This window comes from Phalacrocorax aristotelis, chromosome 2 (assembly GCF_949628215.1).
Source record: "Phalacrocorax aristotelis chromosome 2, bGulAri2.1, whole genome shotgun sequence".
Taxonomy (NCBI): Eukaryota; Metazoa; Chordata; class Aves; order Suliformes; family Phalacrocoracidae; genus Phalacrocorax; species Phalacrocorax aristotelis.
In genome coordinates, this window is record NC_134277.1 from 52,446,289 (window position 1) to 52,468,892 (window position 22,604).

The following is a 22,604-nucleotide window of genomic DNA, read 5'->3' on the forward strand; positions in this document are numbered from 1 at the left end:
CACATACAGGATTTAGTACAAGATATTACTTTAATAATGCAAATGCAACACAAGCTGCTCCTTATTTTCCTTTGGAGAGGTGTGGGGTATTTCCTGGGGCGAAGAGCCTACAGCCTCTCCAGAGCCCCCTCCCCTGAGGTTTAACACTGCCATGATACTTGGTAGTCACTTAGGCCACCAGTGACAGGATTTCTGCTGTCACTCATTACTTTCAGTATTTTCATCCCCTGTGCTCCTATCAGTGCAAGCTGCTGCCAGCATCAAGAATGTCTATTGCTCTACAAGTTGCCAAGTATGAGATATTGCAGCAATAAACAAGGGCCGCTACCTGACACAAGAGGGTGATTAAAAAACCCAAGCTCAGCATCCCTATGACAAATCACCCCATAAAATTAACAGAAGCAGCTCTCGTATAAAGAAGGAACCAGCTGAAGCAACCACATCAAAAATTAATCTTGAAATGGCACGGCAGTGGGAAGAGAGGATTGGCTTTTTCCACACCTTTGCAAGCCTCATAGGAAAACGGAGAAGACCCGCCAGCCCTGTGTGTGGGGACAGAGAGGTCCCCGCTAGACCCTTGCTTGTCCTGGGGAGTGGGGGATGGAGGGGGACAGTGGGGACAGGCTGAGAACCACTGTCTGGCTGCCTGGGGAACTGTCACAGACTGCCAGACAGGGGCAGGTGGCATGGGCAAAAACCCCTGCCAGCCAGGCTGGGAGGGCAGCGGCGGGGTTGATGGGAGGGGTCATGCTTTCTCCACCGAAAACAAAACTGAATCCCTGGCGGGCCTGAAGGATAATTTTAGTGCAGAGGGTGAAACCCAACCCTCTCCTTCAGTGTGACACAGGCTGTAACACGGAGCTGGCAACTCAGCTGCTGCTGTTTCAGGAGCATCAAAGCTGTTTAGCAGCACTCTGCAAGCGTGGGAAAAACTCCAGTCAGGAGCAGGGTAAGCCCAGCAGGCTTTCCTTTCCTTTCCTTTTGCTCATGAGTCCCTTTGCCTGGAGTCAACAAAGCCTGAGCCAAGCCCAATTAATGGTGATGGCTGGGTGCTGAGCTCATGAGCAACAACCCCATGCACTGAGCGAGCACGCAGGGGTGCAAAGGATAAGCCCATACGTATAACACACACACATAATTTTATTACATGTTGTAAGGCAGAGGCCGGAAACCCACCATGACATTCATGCTACTGCAGCAATGCCTTTGCAGGCCCCACTGGCTGAGGCAGTGGTGGTGGCCCAAAGCTATAGCAGTCAGGAAGACAAGAGCAGGTGGAAAGCAGAATTATTGTTCCCACTTTGCAGAGCAGGAAAGGAAGGAGCCTGAAGCAGGTTCCCATGGATGAGGTGGTGAGAGGAGTGATTCTTCTGTTCTCCAATGTGCTCAGCCTCCACTCAGAGGCAGCACCCCTCCTGAAAGGCACATATATTGCTGTAGCTAAACAGGCAGGTCACCAGTTGCTCACGCGTGTCTGCAAAATGTGCACTGCTGGGCTATTTATCCTTGCTTCAAACAAAATACCATACTGTAACTACATGCATCATTTCATTCAGTATGCAGTTTCAGGCTCTGTGCTGAAACAGCCATATCAAAACACACAGATCTTTACCCGGAGCATGTTAAACCAGTATGCACTCAAAGTAATATTTGGAAATTTACCCTAGCAGCTTTGTAGCAGCATCTCATCATTCTCATCCTACATATCTGTCACTGTTATCTGAGACTACTCATTGGATCATAAGCTTTTCTCTCTCTCTCCTTACAAAGCAGTAAATGCTCAGAAGTGTTTAAAGAGCCTTCCAAGCTTGCTTCATTTGTTCCTATGCCTAAGTGCAGATGTGAAGATTAAATCTGTACGTGCTCGAGTCCATGCTGTTCATGCAACGTCCTGGAAAGGCAGCTGAGGGAGAATGCAGGATCTTTACAGTCAGGGACCTCTGTGTTTTTGTGTGGATGCTCTTTTGAAATCTTTATTCCTCCAGGCTAGGGAGCAGGAAACTAGCTGATGATCTCCTGACGTGCCTTTCTGTCATCTGGGAACGCGCTGCAGCTTGTCTCCAGCGCCAGTTTGTGGCCGAGGATGCAGGAGATGCAGGATGTGATGCAGGACCTGCGCCGAGACCTCTCAACAATGGGGATTTTGGGGCACTGGCAATTCCACCTGAGCCAATGCTGCTCTCACCACTGGTAACCTACATGTAGTTCAGTGTAAGTTCACATTTGGTTATGGTTGGCACCGCTCTTGCACTTGAGATAAGACTGCTGCTAAAATTGAAGAAGTCAGGTCCAGACCATCAGGTCTTCAGGTGCTGAACTCCTACTGAAATAAACGCAAGTGAGGGTTGTAAATGCCATTTTGGAAGTGGACTCCACTGACATTAGGAAGTAAAGGGTGGTGGGAATGGAGATGCAAGGCTGCAAGGAGTAAGTGTGAAGACTAGAATGAAATGAAATTCAAGGTGGAAAACGCATTAATTTTATTAGTGTTCCAAAATAAGAACACTGTATTGTTTAGACATTCCTTGACTAAAATTTACTTTGACTATGGATTATTGTGTTTCTTCCTACATTATTCATGAAAGTTGGCATGCCCTGGTAAATGGCAGCACTTCCAAGGTGTGCAGCATGGCTTCAGGCTGCAAAATCTGGCCCTAATACTAGAGTTAAGCAAACTGTTAAAATAGGAACTGAACCAAATGCCCAGATCTCCTCCCCAAACTCAAACTAAACCTGTTTAGAGGTTCAGGAATGTTTGGTTAACTTTAAATAAAACAATGTTGTGCTTCTACACATCCTGCTTTCAGTGAAGCCTCCAAGCAGACATACAAAATTGTGGCAGGCAGATCTACGTCTGCACTATTTCTGGCCCAGTTTAAACCAGGAAGCACTGGAAATCTCACAAAACCAGCTTTGCCTCACAGGATATCCAGCTCCCAGGTTCTGTCACCCAGTAGAATACAATGTAACTTGTGTACATACCAATTTATTGTTAATTTTCCAGGCAGATAGTTGTCATAAACAAACTCACCAGACTAGCAGACATATGAAAGCCCTATTTTTTACTTTACCGTGGCAGCACACTATATGGCGACTTTTATGCTCATTCGTATTGAGTCATTGGCATAGTTGCATAAAGACAAAATGCCTCTTATGGTACATGATAATAAACCGCAGCAAATGGTAACAAAGATAAACCAGGCATATGCCATTTGGTGCTTCATATTTGGTTCGTGGCTAATTTAAAACACATAATCCAAAAATTTGTTGTTTGACTTCTCTTTGACAACTCTCTTTATTGAATTCGCAGAGCATAAATGCAAAGACAATGACTGTTTTAAAGGTACATATTTAGCCATATAAAATAGCCCTGTATGTCATGGCAACACTTCTTTGTACTAGACTTTTGCAAATTCATATTTAAAGGAACACTGAATGTTATTGCTAAAAATGATATCACTGTCAGCAAAACATAACACAAACACCCCGATTACTCAGCTATCTCCTCTACCACAACAAAGTCATCCCAAACGATGCAGTACCACAGCTTCATGTTCGCTAGCCAGATTTATTATATTTTCCAGATTCTAACAAGACACAGATATTAAGAAATGTATGTTAATCATTGCCCTAATGAGAACAATATGCAGTTAGCATTTAGGTTGTCACAAAAAATACAGAAGGTGAGTACAGGCTAAATGCACTCTAAATTCAAGGAAACCCAATCCTTCTTTCCACTAGCATGTTTCAGTGAAATAGTCATGTCCAAAAGAAATTTTTTTATGAACTACCTAAATTTTAGCATGTATGTGTATATGCTTTCATTAGGCACAAGGCAAAATAAAATGCCGTTCTGGCCACAACTGAGAAAGCAAAATAACCATTGTACCACTTGCTTACATACAAAAAACTATGAGCGTATAAAGCACTAAAAGCCTGCTCAGCATTTCTCCTCTGGAGACACCAAACTTCCCAGTGTTGCACTGTTTTCAGCCAGACAACTTCTGGAGCAAACAACTACCCAACATGTGTAAGAGGACAAGAATCTGGCTTTAAACATTAGCAAATAATAACTAAAATGCATGCCTATACTTACAGAATAAACCAATTAATTCCATTTGGTAAAAGCGCAAAACCCATCACCGTTCCACACTTCCGAAGGCTTGAAGGTGCACAAAGATTTTGTTTGAATGTTCTAAAGCAAAATATCTATACTTCCCATGCTTGTTTTTGTTAGTTATTTATTTTCCTTAAGGAAACTTTCACTCTGCCCACCAGAAAAGGATGTGGAGATTATAAGGTTTGAAATGCTGGCTGAACAGCAAATATGGCAGGCATCAACGGTGTGGGTGCAAAAGAAAGCAAGATTGTCATTTCTGTTTAGATTGCAGTGCCTTGCAGTCACACCAGACAGACAACATCTAAAACCTCTCCCTCTCGCTCTGATTCCTCCTCCCACCTCCCCACACCGGCCACACAGCTCTGTCTTTCACGCCATCGGGATTGCCAGGCACTGCATAGTGATTTAGGCTTTACTAATTGTGCACTAAGAACATCTTTTTTTTCACTTCTACCTGGACTTATAAAGGTGTTTTCATACTCTTTGAGTAAGGAAAGACTTTTGAAAATAGTTTAAAAATATTAAAGCCATTTAGAGTGCAGTTCCTCTTAATCTCTTTGCATAGGTTAAAACTAGTATTGCCTTGAAAAGTGGGTGCTAAAGTAAAATCTGACGGAAAAATGTCTCCTTGCACTCTACTGGAACAGCTCAAAGTGTCGTAAATGCAGGAAAACTTTGGCTTACTTTTTCGGGGATGTCCCTGTCCCTCCTTCCCTTCCTTTCATCTCATTCTCTCAAGAAACAGAAAAGGATTTTTTGCATGTCAGCTAGCATTACATGAATAGAGCTACTCCAGTCTCTTTTCAGAAGGAAAAAAATCAGCTCAAACATTCGACTACCAGCTTCCTGAAGGGCAGAAAGGAAGAAAAAAACCACAAAGAAAAACAAAATCAAGAGGACTTTCCATACTCTTGATGTACATTGTTTAAAATGTGGTATTTTTCAGTTAGGGATGAGGTCATACCCAGGACATTATTCCCCCGTCTCTTAAGTCCCCAGAAGTAACAACAACAACAGTAAAATCAGGCTTTTCCTTCTTGATGTTGCCATTATTGCAGTCTGTTTATGCTTTGTCTTCTTGAAAAAATAAATAATGAAACTTTTGCAAAAGGAAAATCAGCCACAGCTTAAATAAATAGTATCTATAAATACTATCTTAGTGGTAGCTATATAATACTGCAAGTGCATCACTGAACAGATTAATGTGATGAAAGAGATCTTTTGTGTTATATATTTCACTCGGTTAAATGTTTATGTTGTCTTTCAAGTGAAAACTCACAATTCCCCAAAAAAGCAACAATAAGCTTGGAAAATCAGGTTAGACGTCAGCAGCTGACTATTAATAACCATCCTCTTGGCTAATATTTGTTTGCCCCAGGGCAGGCAGTGTCCGTAATCAGCATTCATCTGTCATCTTCCTCAGCTGGGCTGTCTGGCAGGTGCTGGGTGGGGTAAACACTGAAGGGTCGGAAATGCCGAGCTGTAGATCAAAAAAGCGAGTGGAGGTTGTCACGCTGTAGTTCTTTGTGTAGGTTTCCTGTACTGGGTAACAGTCTTTGACTGTGTAAACGCCAACCCAGGATTCCACTGTAACCAAGCACAAATGTGACTACTTTAGACAACAAGCATGAATGAATGTGTCACGATGATGTCAGTCAAAAAAAACGGCCATTCCTCGAGTAAAGCCTATGGGCTGGAACTGCCCATAGTTCTGTCCATATGCATGCCAACATCAAGAAAGGCCGTAAAACTGGTATAATTTGGACACCACAATGATCTTAAACATGGACATGTTGGTGTTGAGCACATTTCAAACCACGACATGTCATGGCATCGGTATGTCACCTTTCAAGTGTATCTCTACTGAAGGACTGTCACTTCTGCTTAGTCCCAAATTTAGCTGTGTTCTGCACAAGTCTGACTTCTCTCATCTCTCATGCCACTTTCATGTCAGCACTTACTCACTTCACCAGTAAAACAACTAAATGCTCCGTTTCCCCAGATGGCAAATTTTGGTGCCATCAGCTTGGGTAGCACAGGGACATTTCACCTCACGCTCTGTTCTTGACAAGTTGAAAGGTGTGATTACTGAAAACCTGTGGTCCATTCCACAATGTTGGCCTTCAACACAGCCTTTGTCACTCTAAAACACTTAGTGCCTCCAACTATTTGGAACATCCAATTCCTTCCTGTGCACAACAAGTTCTGCACTCACCCACGCAAGGAAGCACTTGTCCTCTGCTGTGCTGGGGACTCCTCTGCACCAGAACTCACAGCCATAGCATTTGCTTCCACAGCCTTTGGTCCTTTATAATCTTAACTGTCATTCTTACACTGATGATACTCACCATATCTTTAATCCAAATCCAAATAAGCCAAATAAAATCTAAATTTAAATCCAAGTAATTTAATCCAATGCTCCATCTTACTGTCTCAAGCACAGAGGGTTCATGTCATTCAAAGAGGAACATTCCCAAATACAACTGAAGTGCCTCCACCTCTTCTTTTAAATTGTTCCAATTACCACCATCAATTCATATGACAATTTTCATGCTCATTTTTAAAATTCCTATTCCTTTCAAACATTTCTACTGGTTCATTAATCAGTTCAAGACTACACTCAGTGCTGATCTCTTCCACATATGTGATGTAGCAAGTCTGTCCCCTTCTTTTAACTTCAGTTTAATTCCACAATGTGCTTATCTCAGAGGTGTTGTCTCACTCTTTTCCCCCCTCATCCTCTGCCATCATCTCTACTTCCACGACTAATCTATTTCTGCAGTCAAGACCATCAAGGTGGTTTCCTTTGAACACTTTTCACTTTTAAAACCTCACTTTTCATCTTTTATTTATCCCATGCATCTTTTCTGTGTTCTTTCTTTACCCCTTCTATCATACACCACTTCATCCAGTTGGTTCATGTATTTCAGACCTCTTGACAGTAGAAACTCATGAGGTTAAGATACAATATTACCTACTGTGATCATAAATCAGTTCCTCTGAGTGATGCCTGTATACATTTTTTCCAGTTCCAAGGAAGCTTATTTTCTCTCACTTGGCAGCTATCAAACATACTTCCTCTCTGTCCTTCCAGTATTGTGTGAAATGTTGCACCACTATCACATTACTGGAAATAGATAAGCTGTGACATGAAATGCACATACAGTATCTAAACAGAGGGTGGCAAGCTAAGCAATATTTGAACATACAACTCCAGGCCATCCTAATATACCAAAAGCATTCTGACCTCAATGAGTTTGGTTTTGAGTATCCAGAAATGGAGGATTCTTTTCATCAACAAGACCCTCTGATTATTACCTGCTATTGGTTATGTAGGTTGGCAGTGATAAGGTTGCACAGAGAAGTCCAAAAGCAATCAAAAGGGATTTCAGGGCACTGGGGCAATTGATTGAAACATCAGAAGCACAGGTAGTGTTTTCCTCAACCCTGTCAGTGGCATGGAAGAATACTGAAAGGAACAGGAAAACTCACCTGATTAACATGTAGCTCAGATGCTGTTGCCATCGGTGGAAATTTGGGTTTTTTGATTATGGGGAGGTTTACATGGCAGCGGGCCTGCTGGTGGCAGATAGAGTTCACCTGTCTCAAAGGAGGAAAAGGATTCTTGCTCAAGAGTTGGCGGGGCTCATCAAGAAGGCTTTAAACTAGGTTCAAAGGAGGAAGGGGATATAGCCAGGCCCACTAGAGAGAAGCCTAGGTTTGGGGGTGAAATTGATAGCCCAGCTCAAGTGCATCTACACCAACACACACAGCATGGGCAACAAACAGGAGGAGCTGGAAGCTGTTGTGCAGCAGGATAGCTATGACTTAGTTGCCGCCACAGAAACATTGTGGGATCACTGTCATGACTGGAGTGCTGCAATGGATGGCTATAAGCTCTTCAGAAGGTATAGGCAAGGAAGGAGAGGAGGTGTGGTGTCTCTGTATTTCAAGTGTCGCGATTGTATAGAGCTCAATGATTGTGATGATAAGGTTGAGTGCTTATGGGTAAGGATAAGGGGGAAGGCCAACAAGGCAGATACCCAGTTGGGGGTCTGTTATAGACCACCCACTCAGGATGAAGAGCTGGATGAAGCATCTACAAGTGGCTGGCAGAAGTCTCACAATCAGTGGCCCTTGTTCTTGTCAGGGACTTCAACTTACCAGATGCCTGCTGGAAATACAACACAGCAGAGAGGAAACAGTCTAGGAATTTCCTGACGTGTGTGGAAGGTAACTTCCTGACACAGCTGGCAAGTGAACCTACCAGGGGAGGTGCCTTGTTTGACCTCCTGTTTACAAACAGAGAAGGTCTGGTGGGAGACGTGGTGGTCAGAGGCCATCTTGGGCTTAGTGACCATGAAATGATAGAGTTCTCAATTGTTGGCAGAGTAAGGGGGTGGGGGTCAGCAAAACCACTGCTATGGTCTTCGAGAGGGCAGACTTTGGCCTGTCCAGGACACTGGTTGGGAGAGTCCCTTGGGAGGCAGTCCTAAAGGGGAAACGGGTCCAGGAAGGCCAGGCGTTCTTCAAGAAGGAAGTCTTAAAGGCACAGGAGCAGGCTGTCCCCATGTGCTGTAAGACAAACCGGCCTGGCTGAACAGGGAGCTTTTGCTGGGACTCAGGAAAAAAAGGAGCGTTTACTGCTTTTGGAAGAAGGGTCAGGCAACCCAAGAAGAGTACAGGGATCTCGCTAGGTCTTGCAGAGATAAAATTAGAAAGGCAAAAGCCCAGCTAGAACTCAACCTAGCCACTGTTGTAAGAGATAACAAAAAGTGTTTTTACAAATAGATTAACAACAGAAACAGAGCCAAGGAGAATCTCCATCCTCCACTGGACACAGAGGGGAACATTGCCACCAAAGATGAAGAAAAGGCTGAGGTACTTAATGCCTTCTTTGGGATTGAGTGCACCCTCAGTAAGTTTGCAGATGACACCAAGTTGGGTGGGAGTGTCTCTCTGCCTGATAGACATATTTGGGATATCTATCTGTCTATCTCTCATCCTGAAAGGAGATTGTAGTGAGGTGGGTGTTGGTCTCTTCTCCCAAGTAATTAGCAAGAGCATGAGAGGAAATGGCCTCAAGTTGCATCAGGGGAGGTTTAGATTGGATATTAGGAAAAATTTCTTCACTGAAAGAGTGGTCAGGCATTGGAACAGGCTTCCCAGAGAGGTGGTGGAGTCACCATCCCTGGAGGTGTTTGAAAAAAACGTGTAGATGTGCCATTTCAGGCGTGGTTTAGGAAGCACGGCTGTGTTGGGTTGACATTTGGAACTGATGATCTTAGAGTTTTTTTCCAACCTTAGTAATTCTATGATTCTATGATTTATCAGTATTTTGAATAAATAAAATATGGTAAAATATAATGCTACCAGGGTAGCCTGTATCTCTACTGAAACCTTCATAATTTTAACAGAAATATAATCTCTAGAATCCAAGCTATTAACATTAGTTGAAAGGTGGATGGGTAAGCAACTTTAAGATATTTTTCTGAATGATCATACAGACAAGCACTGGAGATACAAAGTACTACAGGATAAAAATCACACATCATTAACAACGTATCTGGATATTAAATTCCATAAAAGTTTAAAAAATACTAGATGTGAAAAACAAAATTCTTGGAGTGAGTGTTACTTTGCCTATTGTAGAATACCAGAGGATATATCTACCTAGCTACAGAGGTCTAACAATCTTATGCTTCTTTTTCTCCTTCATTCTTTCTGCTTTTATTCAAGAAAGAAATATTTTCACCTGGTTAAAAGCTCATGGTCATAATCAGTCTATATATTATATGTCTATAACCATAAGTATTGCATTAGATGAATAATGGCATAAATTTCATGGGGTTTTTAGAATTATTTTTATAGTTGTCTGGGTTATCAGTAAACCACAGATGAAACAGAAGCCAATGTGCTGATAAATTGCTATGCATTCAAAACCTAACATACTGTACCTTGGAAAATTCAGCCTACTTTCTTTAATGATGCAGGTGTTCAGCTGCCAAATGCAGAACTAAGCCTCAGGAGCAGATGTTTCTTACTAGTGTAGTGGATAATGAAACTTAAGTGCATATTAATGATGTCTACTGCTGCAGAATCATGTACTGGATGTATTCTATGATAACATTTGACACTAGTGTGTAGACACACACTGTCATCTGCTTTGTTTCTATTATGCACACTCTAGTTTGAGTGTGCCCCTAATGATATTACCAATTTTTCTCTAGAAAAATTTTGGATACAGGCTGCTGGATTCAGATGCAAAATGACACTGTTCCATGCCAAAAACTGTATGATCTGAACTAAAATACAATCAACTCCCTTGGACATATTTGATCCTGCTGAGATATGAAATATTTTCTTAATAAAATGTATTGATAATAAAATTATATGCTGTGCACAGGGTATATTTATTATTTCTTCCAGCAAACTTTATAGAAATATGGAAAGATGGGGTGAAACATGAATAATTTTATTTTTCCCTGGGTAGCAGAGACAATGATTATTATTAAGATGAAACAAAAGCATGCACATACATTTCCTGGCTGGCTTTCTGTCAGACCATTCCTGTACCATAATTTCATCTCCAGGTCCCCCGATGTAATACTGATCTTCATAGGTTGAATTGGCAGGAATATCATATGGATCCCATGGCTCTGTCAGAACAATCTTCGAGCAAAGCTTTGTAACTTGTTCAATCTGAAACATCACTGCATCTTTGTAGAGCAATATATACTCAAAGAATCTGAAACATTAAATAAAACCAGTTAATATATATAGTCTTTTTCTATACTAAGCAAGAAGCATTGCTGATAAGTAAGCTTGCCTTTGACTTCTCCATATAAGACCATTTTCATTTGCATTAAACTTTGCCAAACTTTGAGAAAGTCTAACCAGTTGGGCTGAAATTTCCCATGCTGAAAGTTTGTCTCAGCTGACTCTTTCCAAAATAAATAAATCAGGCTGAACTGGTTCAGCCATTTCTGAGAACAACAGAACAACTATTCTGAGAACAACTGAGAGAAAAACATGTTATTATTCCTAGTTTTACTTTGTTTTTTAATAACTGTTTCATTAAAAAGCTCTAGTGCCTCCATATTTTGGAGAAAGGACTTGAAATTTGGCAGGGGGAACGTTTTTATTAAAAGATGCCCAGGTTTGGCTAAGTTATAAGCCTTTGAAAAAAATCTGCTTGCATAGGCTTGATAGATTCAATTCCCCATGAATATGGTGAAGTCTTTCTCTGTGCTGGTTAGATGTGGTATATGCCATCCTCACAGATGCTTCTCCATGGCAACCTATGTGGCTTAGCGGGACATGCCGGTGAAGGGGGAAGTATGGTCCCAAATGCAGAACTGAAAGGCTCTCCCTCCTAATGGCAAAGTTTCTCCCCGGAAGCCACCAGACTCAAGAAGTAGTGAAAGAAGAAAGCAGAGGAGCAAAATAGTAAGGCAGAGATAAGAAGAGGTAAGAGATAAGAATCAATGAGCTTGAGAGGCCAGAAGGTGAGGTCAACAAAATGGATAGTTAATAAGGATTTAAAAGCAATCTTCTATAGAGTATGAAGTGACCAAGCTTTGAATACCGTGTTCAGTTTTGGGCCTCTCAGCACTGGAAGGACATTGAGGTGCTGGAGTGTGTCCAGAGAAGGGCAACGAAGTTGGTGAGGGGTCTGGAGAACAAGTCTTATGAGGAGCGGCTGAGGGAACTGGGGTTGTTTAGTCTGGAGAAGAGGAGGCTGCGGGGAGACCTTATCGCTCTCTACAACTACCTGAAAGGAGGTTGTAGTGAGGTGGGTGTTGGTCTTTTCTCCCAAGTAACTTGCAATAAGATGAGAGGAATGCCCTCAATCTGCATCAGGGGAGGTTTAGATTGGATATTAGGAAAAATTTCTTCACTGAAAGAGTGGTCAGGCATTGGAACAGGCTGCCCAGAGAGGTGGTGGAGTCACCTTCCCTGGAGGTGTTCAAAAAATGTGTAGACATGGCACTTCAGGGCATGATTTAGGAAGCATGGTAGTGCTGGGTTGAAGGTTGGACTTGATGATCCTAGAGGTCTTTTTCCAATCTTAATAATTCTATGATTCTAAGCCCTGCTCTGAGGAAAGATGATAAACCTCTTCATGGACATTTTCATCTATTACTAGTTATAGCAGTTGGGTCTACCACAAACACTGTGACTTTGCATCCATATCTATAAAAAGGAGGTGGTATGATCCTTGCCTTATAACTGGGGACAAAACCAGAGAGAAACTGAAATAAAAATTATCATAAGTATCAGCTGATTTTGAATACGCAACCAGAAACACCAGAAGCCTAACTTGTCCAGGGTACTTAGCATTATCAATCATATGATGAGCTGTTCAAAGCACAACTCAAAGCGTTCTCGTGTGTGCTCAACACCTTTCGCAAAGGAGAGACAGGAGTCACTCTCTGAACCCTCCAAAACCATCCACTCATTATGAGAGGCTTCCTGTGAATATCTCAGCTCAAGAGTTTGGCTACAGCCTACTATTATGCTGTGTCTCTAGAGAAAAGGAAGGGATGGTATTAATTTCCTCAAACACCTTCATCTCGCCTATCTGTAATAGTGTCTCTTTCCATCCGTAATTCCTTCCTTCATTCATGATGCTGCCTCTATTTCCTGGAAAAAACCAAAATGGCTTGGGTGTCCTTTGGACAGTGGTGTCTTCCACTTCACAAACCTGATGCTAGCCCCTAACAGTATTCACACTGTGCCGTCACCAAGACAGGAAGCTGGTGGAAGACAGTGCATAATCCATGTAATTGAAGAGATGATGCACAAAAGCAAGAAGCTACCTTCTCTGTGGTATTTCCCAGCTTCTGCATGTTTCTCTCTGTAGTCTTCACATTCTTTTGGGGAGGATATAAAGTTTACATAAAATAGGGCTGAAAACAAAGCGATTTATTATTTTAATTTTTCACTATACAGTTGCATCAGACAGGAGTCACTTGACCCAATACCGACACTGAGGCATTTAAAGGCTGCACTTCGAGAAGCGTCTAAGCATGGTTAAAAACATATGAGCAACATTCCTGTCACTTCTGGAGAGGATCATTTATCCAGCATGTGTGGAAACATAGGCAGGTTAAATGGCATTAGCCAAACTGAACAGTGACAAAGAATGTAAAAGGGGACAAAAAGGCTGGCACAAGGCAAGCTGGGGCATACTTCTCACGCACAACCTTGCAAAACACAGGAGGTAGCTTGTCCCACTTTCTGTCAGGGAGTCAGTCACTGGGAACTTCCCACACATTAACAAGACTCACACAGAAAGGCTGACAAGCTGCATATCAGCTTCCCCATGGTAAATTGTTCTCCTGCCCATATCTTAAAATATTCCTGCTTCTGTGATGACTTGTACCAACCTAAACTCGCCTGCCTTTTTCTTAGTCTAAGGCAATGTCTCCACAGTTGTGATATGCTGCTGAAGAATTCAGTATATATAAACTGGTTCCTTATGTAAACCCAAGCCCGTGATAGTGTAAAGACATACATAACTTTTATATCACATTCAGTCCAGAGAACATACTCACCAGAACACTAAAATACACTTAGGTGTTTGTAACCAGGCTCTAATGACTCAACTACTGTTCAGCTGGCTACCCAGCAGCTCCCATAAAAGTGGGATGGGGAATGCCTTACAGATGAGTCTATCAGTGTATTTGAAATATTTGAGTGATAGCACAGTCATTTTGTGACAGAACAAAAAAGCAATATATTAGCGAAGCATTACAAACTACTGGGAATAAAATTTAAACAATTATATTTCTTTTTTATTTTAAATTGTTACTTAAAACTTATTTCTCACAGAAATTTCATTAGCATTTTTAATAATTTTTTTTTCACATTTTCTTTTTCCTTATCCTTTCCTTTGTAAGTTATTTCATGGAATAAATATCTTTTGTTCTAAAATTTGTAACCTGTGAGTTGATATCACTGCATGAGGGACATGTGCCACCTTTACTCAAGTGAATCAGTAGTTCAAACTTCTATCTGACAAATGCATGTATTTAACTTCCAGCACATGGATAGCCACTGTGACTTCAACAGATGGCCCGAATACTTGCAGAAGTAGGGCCACAACCCAAAAAAGCCTACTCTCTTGACTTTGCTGTCTTCCATGCAGACAAGATGTGCATTATGAAACAACAATGAAAAGAAGAATCAGAAAAATCCAAACAAATCAAACTCATCACCAAGTGTCTCTCTAGCACCCATTCTGCAGAGCAAGAGGCTCCATCACGTACGTTTTTGGTTCTGGGAAAGGCAGAGCGAACATATGTGGAACAGACACCAGTTGTACGATTTGATGTGCTGCTGGAATGAACTGAGCAGCTATGGCGGCGTGCACACAAGATGAGAACTGCAGACAGCATGGCTCTGCTCACTGTGCATGGCAGCCCTGGGTAAGCAGTGAACATGATTTACACTGGCACTATTCAGCCCAGATGTACCTCACATCCAAGTTTTAAAGAGAATTGCTCTGGTGTGTGTCCTGGAAATAACACGCACAGAAACGTAAGATTACACAGGATCTGAGTTTAACTGCATAAGAAAGGTGAATGGTTAAGTTGTTTTATAAAAAGAACTATTTACCAGCCAAAATGAATAACAAAATGTGCATGAATATAAAAATTACAATCTAGCATATTTTAAAGTAAAATATTTTAAAATTATTTCCTCTTTTTTTTTTTTTCCTTACTGGCCAAGTCCAAAGTATACTGCCTCTATGTTTTAGGTGCCTGAGATTTCATTGGCTGCCTGAAGGGAAGCACAGTGTCCTGAAAATAGGTCTTGGCAAAGAAACAGAAGAGGAAATGATTTTTAATTAGTTTGTTTTTCAGAAAAAGTAACTTATTTGCAGCCTGTACCCACCTCTAATAGTATTTTTATAATAATTTCATTCCTTAAACTGTAATTTCAAGAAAGCCCCAATCTGTTCAGTGGGCACCTTCAAACAGATTTGAAGAAGTTACTTGGACAAGTTACCTGATTTGCCCAACTGAGATTATTTCCCTTCCTTTTCTATCCTATTTCATTCTACCTTGTCCTATGCCTCACACCCTTTTTACACTATGCCCTTAATGGGACTCTCTCATGGTCCTTAATACTCCCTTTGTCTGTGCCTGAAAATGGGTAAATTCCAGCATATAAAGACACACGCATGTTTTTTGCTCCTATGCTTTAAAGAATTTCTTAACACCAGACCATATCCTGCACAAAAAATTCCACTAACTTTGGTGGAAGTAATGATGTCAGACAGGTGGGGTACATGCTGAGTTCAGTACTCTCTTCTCCTGACCTAAGGAAAGTATTTTTCTGAGTAAGGGACAACTGAATTCAATGTCAGGGCAGAATACTATGCCCACACAATCATGAGGTGAAACACTTGCATTGAGGACATACTGTGAGGAGTGGGTGTGCACCCAAATACCATCCTACCTCTGAGATTCCTCCTGAAATTTGGGGAGATAGTTAGAGGTGCCTCCCAGGAGACAGCCCAGATAAAATAGGGACCCTCTTGGACTCTCCTAAATGACTGAAACCAATCAACCTATCTAATGACTTGTCTTTTGAATGGATTATTGTTCTGCATGTTATTAATGCAATGCAAAACAATGAATTATTTTTTAATATTTGTCAGAAAAAAATGTCATTAGACTTGGGACCATGCTACTAGCTCTGTTTCAGGTACTCAGTCTACACCAAGTCCTGCCAAAAAAGTGCCCTATGATGAGGTCCTTCACATCTGCCAGCCCTGAAGCATGCTCACCTAACACATCTGTGTGACTCCCAGGGTTTGCTTTTGCACTTCCGAAGGCTTCCTTGTGAGCATCAAACCTAGAAGGAAGGAGCTGCTCGCTGTCTAGTTGTCTTCGTAGCGACTCAGAGGAGCAGAGGTGCTGGCAGTAGCATGCCAAGACCCTTGTGATGTATTGAAGCACATCAAACAAGGTCATTTGCAAGAATGAAGAAAAATAATGGTCTGAGGCTGAGACTGGGTAAAAGAAATTCCTTATGTGCTAAATCTGGCTCTACATCATTTCGCTCTGTGGCTTTGGACAAGTAACTTAAAGTATCGGAGCCTCTAAAATGCCATTCTTGTTAATTATTTTTTGATTGCTGTAGCATTAAAGAGACACTAATCAGGGATCAAGAACCAGTTGGGTGGGGCATTATATTAACAAAGAACCAAACCACAGTTCCTGCCCCAAAAAACAATGGAGCAATGGTTCTTGTAAAACAGACTTTCCTTTCCTGCAAAGACATATGGGGTTTTCATGAATCCAGGATGTGAACCTGTTGATTCAGTTTGCCCAGCTGCAGCTATTGTACCCTTAAAACTCCCACTCACATTAGCCAGGACTTGTATTACCCAGTAATTATCATAGAGCAATTGAAAAATAAAAGCATAATTTTATGTATGATTTGTATCAGAGATATTGTGTTGGCCATCAGGGAACAGTATTTGATATTTAAGATATCAAGTTAAGGTTGCTGCAATTATTCCAAAGCTAACTTTGCTTTCTCTTTTGAGATTAACTGACAGCTTGAAGCATCTGCCTGCCTTTGTGGTATTATTTAATTCTTTGCTGGCTCTGATTGTAAAAAGGCATTTTAAACACTGTCAAAGAAGTCGGAAACACTCCTATCTAGAAGAAATGTCACTAAAAATATCCCCAACAAATTCTCTGTTCTTGTGTACAGGTACATCCAAATATGTAATTCTTGAGTTAACTTGTATCCCCTTGACAACATTCCCCACAAAATTTTCATAACTAATTTTTACACATTTCTTATTGAAGAAAGATGTACTGGGAGAACGGGAACCTTTACTAGAAGAATGACTACAAAACCTCACTTTCTCAGCTCTTCATATTAAGAACACTTTCAAGGGAGCAAAGCTGCCGAGCAGACATGCAGACAGTTGATAAACACTCATCAGGTCAAGAACATTCATCTGCTTTTGGAAAGCTCTGGCGAGCTCATTTCAAAACTGAGAAGCATTCGTTTTTCAGTATATTTCTGGGAACTCCTTTCCTCCTTCCCATGAAGTTTTCGGTAATTTCAGACTTGTGTTTTTCTTCTGGTGTATCAGACCTCAACAACAACAGTAATTTACCATATTTGATCTCACATGTTTGGCAGTGGTGCTGGGCTATGGTATATTGTACAAATACAGTATTGTGCAAATACATGTGACAGCAAATGTAATCTGATACTGTGTAAAAGCAGTATTTTTTCAGTCTGACTTAGATCACTCACAGATTGTAAACGCCTTTTTTATTTTCAAGGCAGCCAAGCTCCCTGTGTCAGGTATCTAATTAGCAAGGTATATGAGGAACTTTGACAGCACTACCAGTTTCCAAAGCAGAGAGAATTGGGCAGTTGAAGTCCTCTTAATTATGAAGTTTGTGTGGAAAGAGAACCTTAAATATAGGAAGCAAAAGCTGGAAAGTCAAAGCTACACCAGCTAAAGGATGACATAGTTTTGTGACTTTAATTATGAAGCTCAATAAAAAAATGTGTGCAATGTGTTATTCTTTTGTTTTCCCATAAATTAGATTAACTACTTTGGCAAATACTAAGGGAAATTAAGTTCTTCAGCAAGAACACTCTTTCCCTTGCTGTCCCTTTTTGGCTATTTGACACTCTATAATAATCAGTCTGATGTACCAAGTTGCACCCCTGAGAACAACGCGTTCTAATTGAAGTTGAAATTCAGGAAAACAATAAAGCATTGTGTTTAAGGGAGTCGTCTTTTACAAGGGTCTAACAAATGCACTGCCCTTAATAGAAAGCATTTGTATGTTTCCCTAAGTAATGGTATATTCGTGAATTGGAGCCCTTGGTCGATAATGGCATAGCTCAAAAGGAAAGGAATGGAAGATGTAGCCAGAATACCATAATGCTTTCCAACGAATCAATGGAATCACCTCCTAGGGAATATGGTATATACCAGTAGAGCCACATGATATCAAAATATACTTGAGGTCAGAGATTATTTTCCTGTTCTCGGATTGTAAAAAAGTCTAGTACCATGAGGTCTTGCTGCCCTGAGCAGGTTAATAATAATAAATGTTACTAGAAAATCCCAGAAAGACTTAGAGGAGACCAAAAAGAATGAGGAAAGCCAGGATTTACCTCTCAATAAATACTAAAGACCTTAGGAAGGACAGAGCAATAAGGAGGGAAATGACAGGGGTACATTATAATTTATTTGTTACATTTCTCAACCTCTTTGTCTTATATACAGAAGGGAAGTAAATAATTCAATTGAAAGAGTGGATGCTCAAAACTGAGGTGTGGAATTGCTCTTCTGAGCATGCAATTATATTAAGGCACTCTTATGAGCTTGGAAAAATGTATGAAAAAGGAAGCAGAAATTTAACGTGTAGACAGATCCAGAAACATCATGGTTACAATGATTGAAAGTATCTCCAGAAAGAAAAAAACAAAACAAAACAAAGCAAAATAAAAGACATACCTGTGTTTCTGTTTTTAATTTTACCTCTAATTGTCAGATTGATCTGGAGTTTTCACCCCTTTCTCTGAAGCAGGCTCAGAGACAGGATATTAAATTGGATCTTAGCTTTGCCCCAATATGATATCTGTTTTACACATCAGAAGAGCACAGCAGAATGAGGTCCCTAATCACAAATAGCTAAACTTAAACAAAATCCTTTTCCCAGGCACTTACTTTGGAATAAAAGAATAATAAAAAATAAACACTGATTTTTCAGCTAGGACTGGGCACTGCAGCTTCTTAGACATCTTACCTTCTGTGTATAAACAGAGCAGGATCTTCAGATATCATGAACAGGGACTACAGGAAATTCAGGAGAGCTATATTGTTCTTTATTAAGACTGTAAATCCCATCACGAATATACTTGGCCAGTTAGTTGCTTTTCAGTATGCATTCCTGTATAAAAAGTAAGCACGAAGAAGTCTGAGGAACAGATTGCCCTTTGGAACAGATGGGGAGTAGGTCCGTATTCTGATAGAGCAAACTTTTCTTTCACAGTGGAATATTCCCTGGAAAAATTTGTGAGGATATGCACTTGCACCAGATCACTGCCCCAAGATGTAATGATTTCCACCTTCCATCTGCAATGATTTCCTTAAGATGAATGATTCAGGTCTTTCAGATATCTGTCCAATGCAAAAAGTAAAAAAAATTAGGTCTGTTTTCAAGGGAGTTTAGAAGTCAGGCCAGCTAGGATAATCGGACAACACAGTTTGCAAGTTAAGTACACTTTAACTTTCTAACATCTTTATCCAAAGATCTGAGTGTAGCATATTTTTAAATAAACTTTGTGCAAGATGAAGATTCACTTCACTGGAAATAAATGCAACCTGAAGTCCTGGCACTGCACTTCATTCTCCCTCCCCACTTCCAGTGTCAAAACAACTTCTTCATTTCATCTAGAAGTCTTTGTGAAGGTCTTTTCTTTCTTCCTTCAGCAGCTTTCAGTCAAAAGTAATATTGTTTGCTGAGAGCATGAATTAGTGACTGGATTCAAATACAAAGAGTTGGTGAGTTAAAAGCCCAGGTAGCCCTGACTGAAAGTGTGCAAAGTAAGAGAATTACAGGAAAGAAGGCAATGTCTGTGTGAGAGAAAACATATCATTAGGGACAAACATTAATTGCTCCGTGGTTATAAAGCAAATGGCTTTTTGAACACACATCCATTGAGATAGGGTACAGCACACAGTAATGATTTAGAAAGGCAAGTTTACAGTTCTGAGTCAATTAAGGAGGTAATTTATTCTGTTCTGCTTAGCATGGATGAGGTCAGAGTGGTAACACTGCTCCTGATTTTGGATACCACCCTTAAGGGAACAGCTAAACAGACCGGATATAGTCCAGAGAACAGCAAGAATGGTGTGTTCAAGAAACAGAATCTATGAAGAAACTGGGCATGTTTGGTCTACAAAAGGAAAATGCAGGTAGGACACATGATATATACAAAAAGTTAAGAATGAATACCAGTTGTTGTCCATGTTACCTGAAGGTAGCATTGGAAGAAAACAGCATCACTTTCAGCAAGGAGGGTTTCAGTGAGATCCTCTGAAAACGTGTTATGTGTAAGTGCTCCAGGTTTCCATGGAATCTTCTTAAGCTCCAGCTTTTACAAGAACTGGTAAGACAACCAAGGGTCAGAGACACCCCAGATACAGCTTTGCTTCTCCAGGATGGAGGAACAGGTTATATGGCAGCTCAGAGACCTTCCCAGCCTTACTCAAAGGTGATTAGAGAATATCGATGGCTGCTCATCTCTTCTGGTAATAGACAAGCTTAATCAATTAGTCCTGACATTATCAGCTCCATGACTTGGATCCTTGACACCCAAAGGTGCTGAACAACCCTTAGGGATTACTTTCTGAGATCTCCCAAAAGCAATGGTGGCAACTGTGCGTCCTCTCAGGAGTCTCAGCAGAGGGCTGAGCCTCCATCTTCTTTCACACAGGGGACCTGGGGATTTGAGGGATAGTGCCATCCCCTGCACACTGATGATCCTCAGCAATGCTCGCTTCTGCAGTACAAATACTGTCTACGGCCAGGACTAGGGAGATAGGATTCAAATGATACATGCTCAGCATTCAAAGGGAATAATTAAAAGGTCCAACTATCTGTTAAAATTGTTTTTCACACAACTGGGTTTTTTTGGTCCTCTCTTGAGCTATTGTGCTTTTTGTTATTACAACTGTCCAGTAACCCACAACTTCTCTGCCTTTTGTGGGGAACTTTCATCAGGCATCACACAATATACTGCTTGTAGGAATCCTCCGTAAGCAATATCCATGATGCATCACAAGAAACTGGCAGACCTCAGTATGCTCTTAAAAATCAGCTGGACTGCAAATACATAAATAATGAATAGATGAATATGACTTTCAAAACCTTTCTGTTCAAATTATTGAGTACTTGCTTTAGGGTACACATTGGTGTAATTGATGCAGAACTATTTCACAGATTATCTGTTAGTCCATCACAGAAACAACAGTTGCTGAAGACATAGCCATTAGCTAAAGTAAGCATGGCTAAGAATACATTTCTATTTTTAAGAATGTTTATAGTTATTTTAATTGTATTAAAAACCTGACACATTTATTTTTCATTCAAGGACAGTTCTAAGAAGCAGTAGCAAGGAGGGCAAGACCTGTAAATAATATTGGTATAAATATACTGCACTGGCACAGCTGAAAGTTTTCCATTACTCAGGAAAAGGTCACTAGACCTATTGAACATGTTTAGACTACCCATGCTGCTTAAAACATGACAAAAATAGCTTTACCATTTAACATCTGACACAAACTGTAGTCTTTAGCAAACAGGTATGCTTACCTAATTTTGGGGCGTTTTCCTGACACAGAGCCCAGTGTCATACATACATTGCCAGGGAGCCACAAGTTTTCTTTGAGCTTTTCTTAGTTAATATGAATTCAGAACTTTTGTACATGCCAAAATTATTTTACCTTACCATTCCTATAACCATAAAAAATGTGCAAATAACTCATTTTTAAAGTACAAATTACTTTATAATTATTTACATTTGACATAGTGTCTCATATTTGCATATTGTAGTTTTTTGCTGTTTCTAATTGTGTTATTTTATACATTTAATGGGTAAGATTTTAAAAACAGTGATTTTCAACAGCTTCCTATTTTGGATGTTCAACATGAAGATACTTGAAAAGGGTAAATTTTCAGAGGGACAGTATTCAGTATTTTCTAAAATTCAGTGTGCCAGTGTAACAACTGCAAAATTGAGGTGTCCAACAGTACTAGACACTTTTTTTTCTATTCAAAGACTGCATAGGAAACTCCTGAATTCTCTCCCCAGAGAAGTACATCAGCAGAAATCACTCTTCTGCCCATCAGATTTTCCCTCCCATCTCTCATGTTTCCCCTGGCTGTCAAGAGACAATTGTTCTTTCCACATCATAACAGCAGATCCTCATGTAACTGCCGCTGTTTACAATTTCCATCTACCAGCTATGTAATTAGAGATAGATCTGGCTGTATAACTCCTTCTCCAAAATTATACATTAACCTGACCCAAAGCCCTGTGAAAGCAGCCAGAAAAGTTTCACTGATTTTTACAGATGTTAGATCAGGTGTTTATCAGCTGTTCCATTTAGAAGAGAAAAGAAGCTGAAAAATGTTTAAAACCTAACAAAACTACCAACTTATCTCAAATGGACAATCTGAGGAGATGCTGGAAGGCAAACAAAACATGTTTTATGCACTCTCAACCCTCCAAAATGTATTTCCACCAATTTAAGTTGACTTTGAATATTCTGGCTTTCATGATATTTCTTGTTTTCTTCCTTATAGTGCCCTGGACTTTGGTTGTAGGCAAAGTAATTAACATCTTTATGTCCTTAACTACAAACACTTAAATTATTTGAAACATCCTTTTGCCATAAGACCCCCTCTTTGGGGCCTTT

General features: G+C 40.5%; 1 protein-coding gene across 2 annotated transcripts in view; it reads right to left on the reverse strand.

The window, feature by feature from the left end:
• Positions 1-3,263: 3,263 nt before the first annotated feature.
• The window catches only part of EPDR1 (ependymin related 1), a 33,644-nt gene continuing 14,303 nt past the window's right edge, over positions 3,264-22,604 (reverse strand). The window contains exons 2-4 of one of the 2 annotated variants that reach the window (XM_075083573.1): positions 10,660-10,868; positions 7,613-7,720; positions 5,569-5,707 (exon numbers count right to left, since the gene is read on the reverse strand). In XM_075083573.1, coding sequence (XP_074939674.1) covers positions 7,629-7,720; positions 10,660-10,868 — 301 coding nt within the window. In that variant the 3' untranslated portion in view covers positions 5,569-5,707; positions 7,613-7,628. Of the gene's footprint in view, positions 5,708-7,612; positions 7,721-10,659; positions 10,869-22,604 lie in introns of both variants that reach the window. The other variant, XM_075083572.1, reaches the window with a different exon arrangement.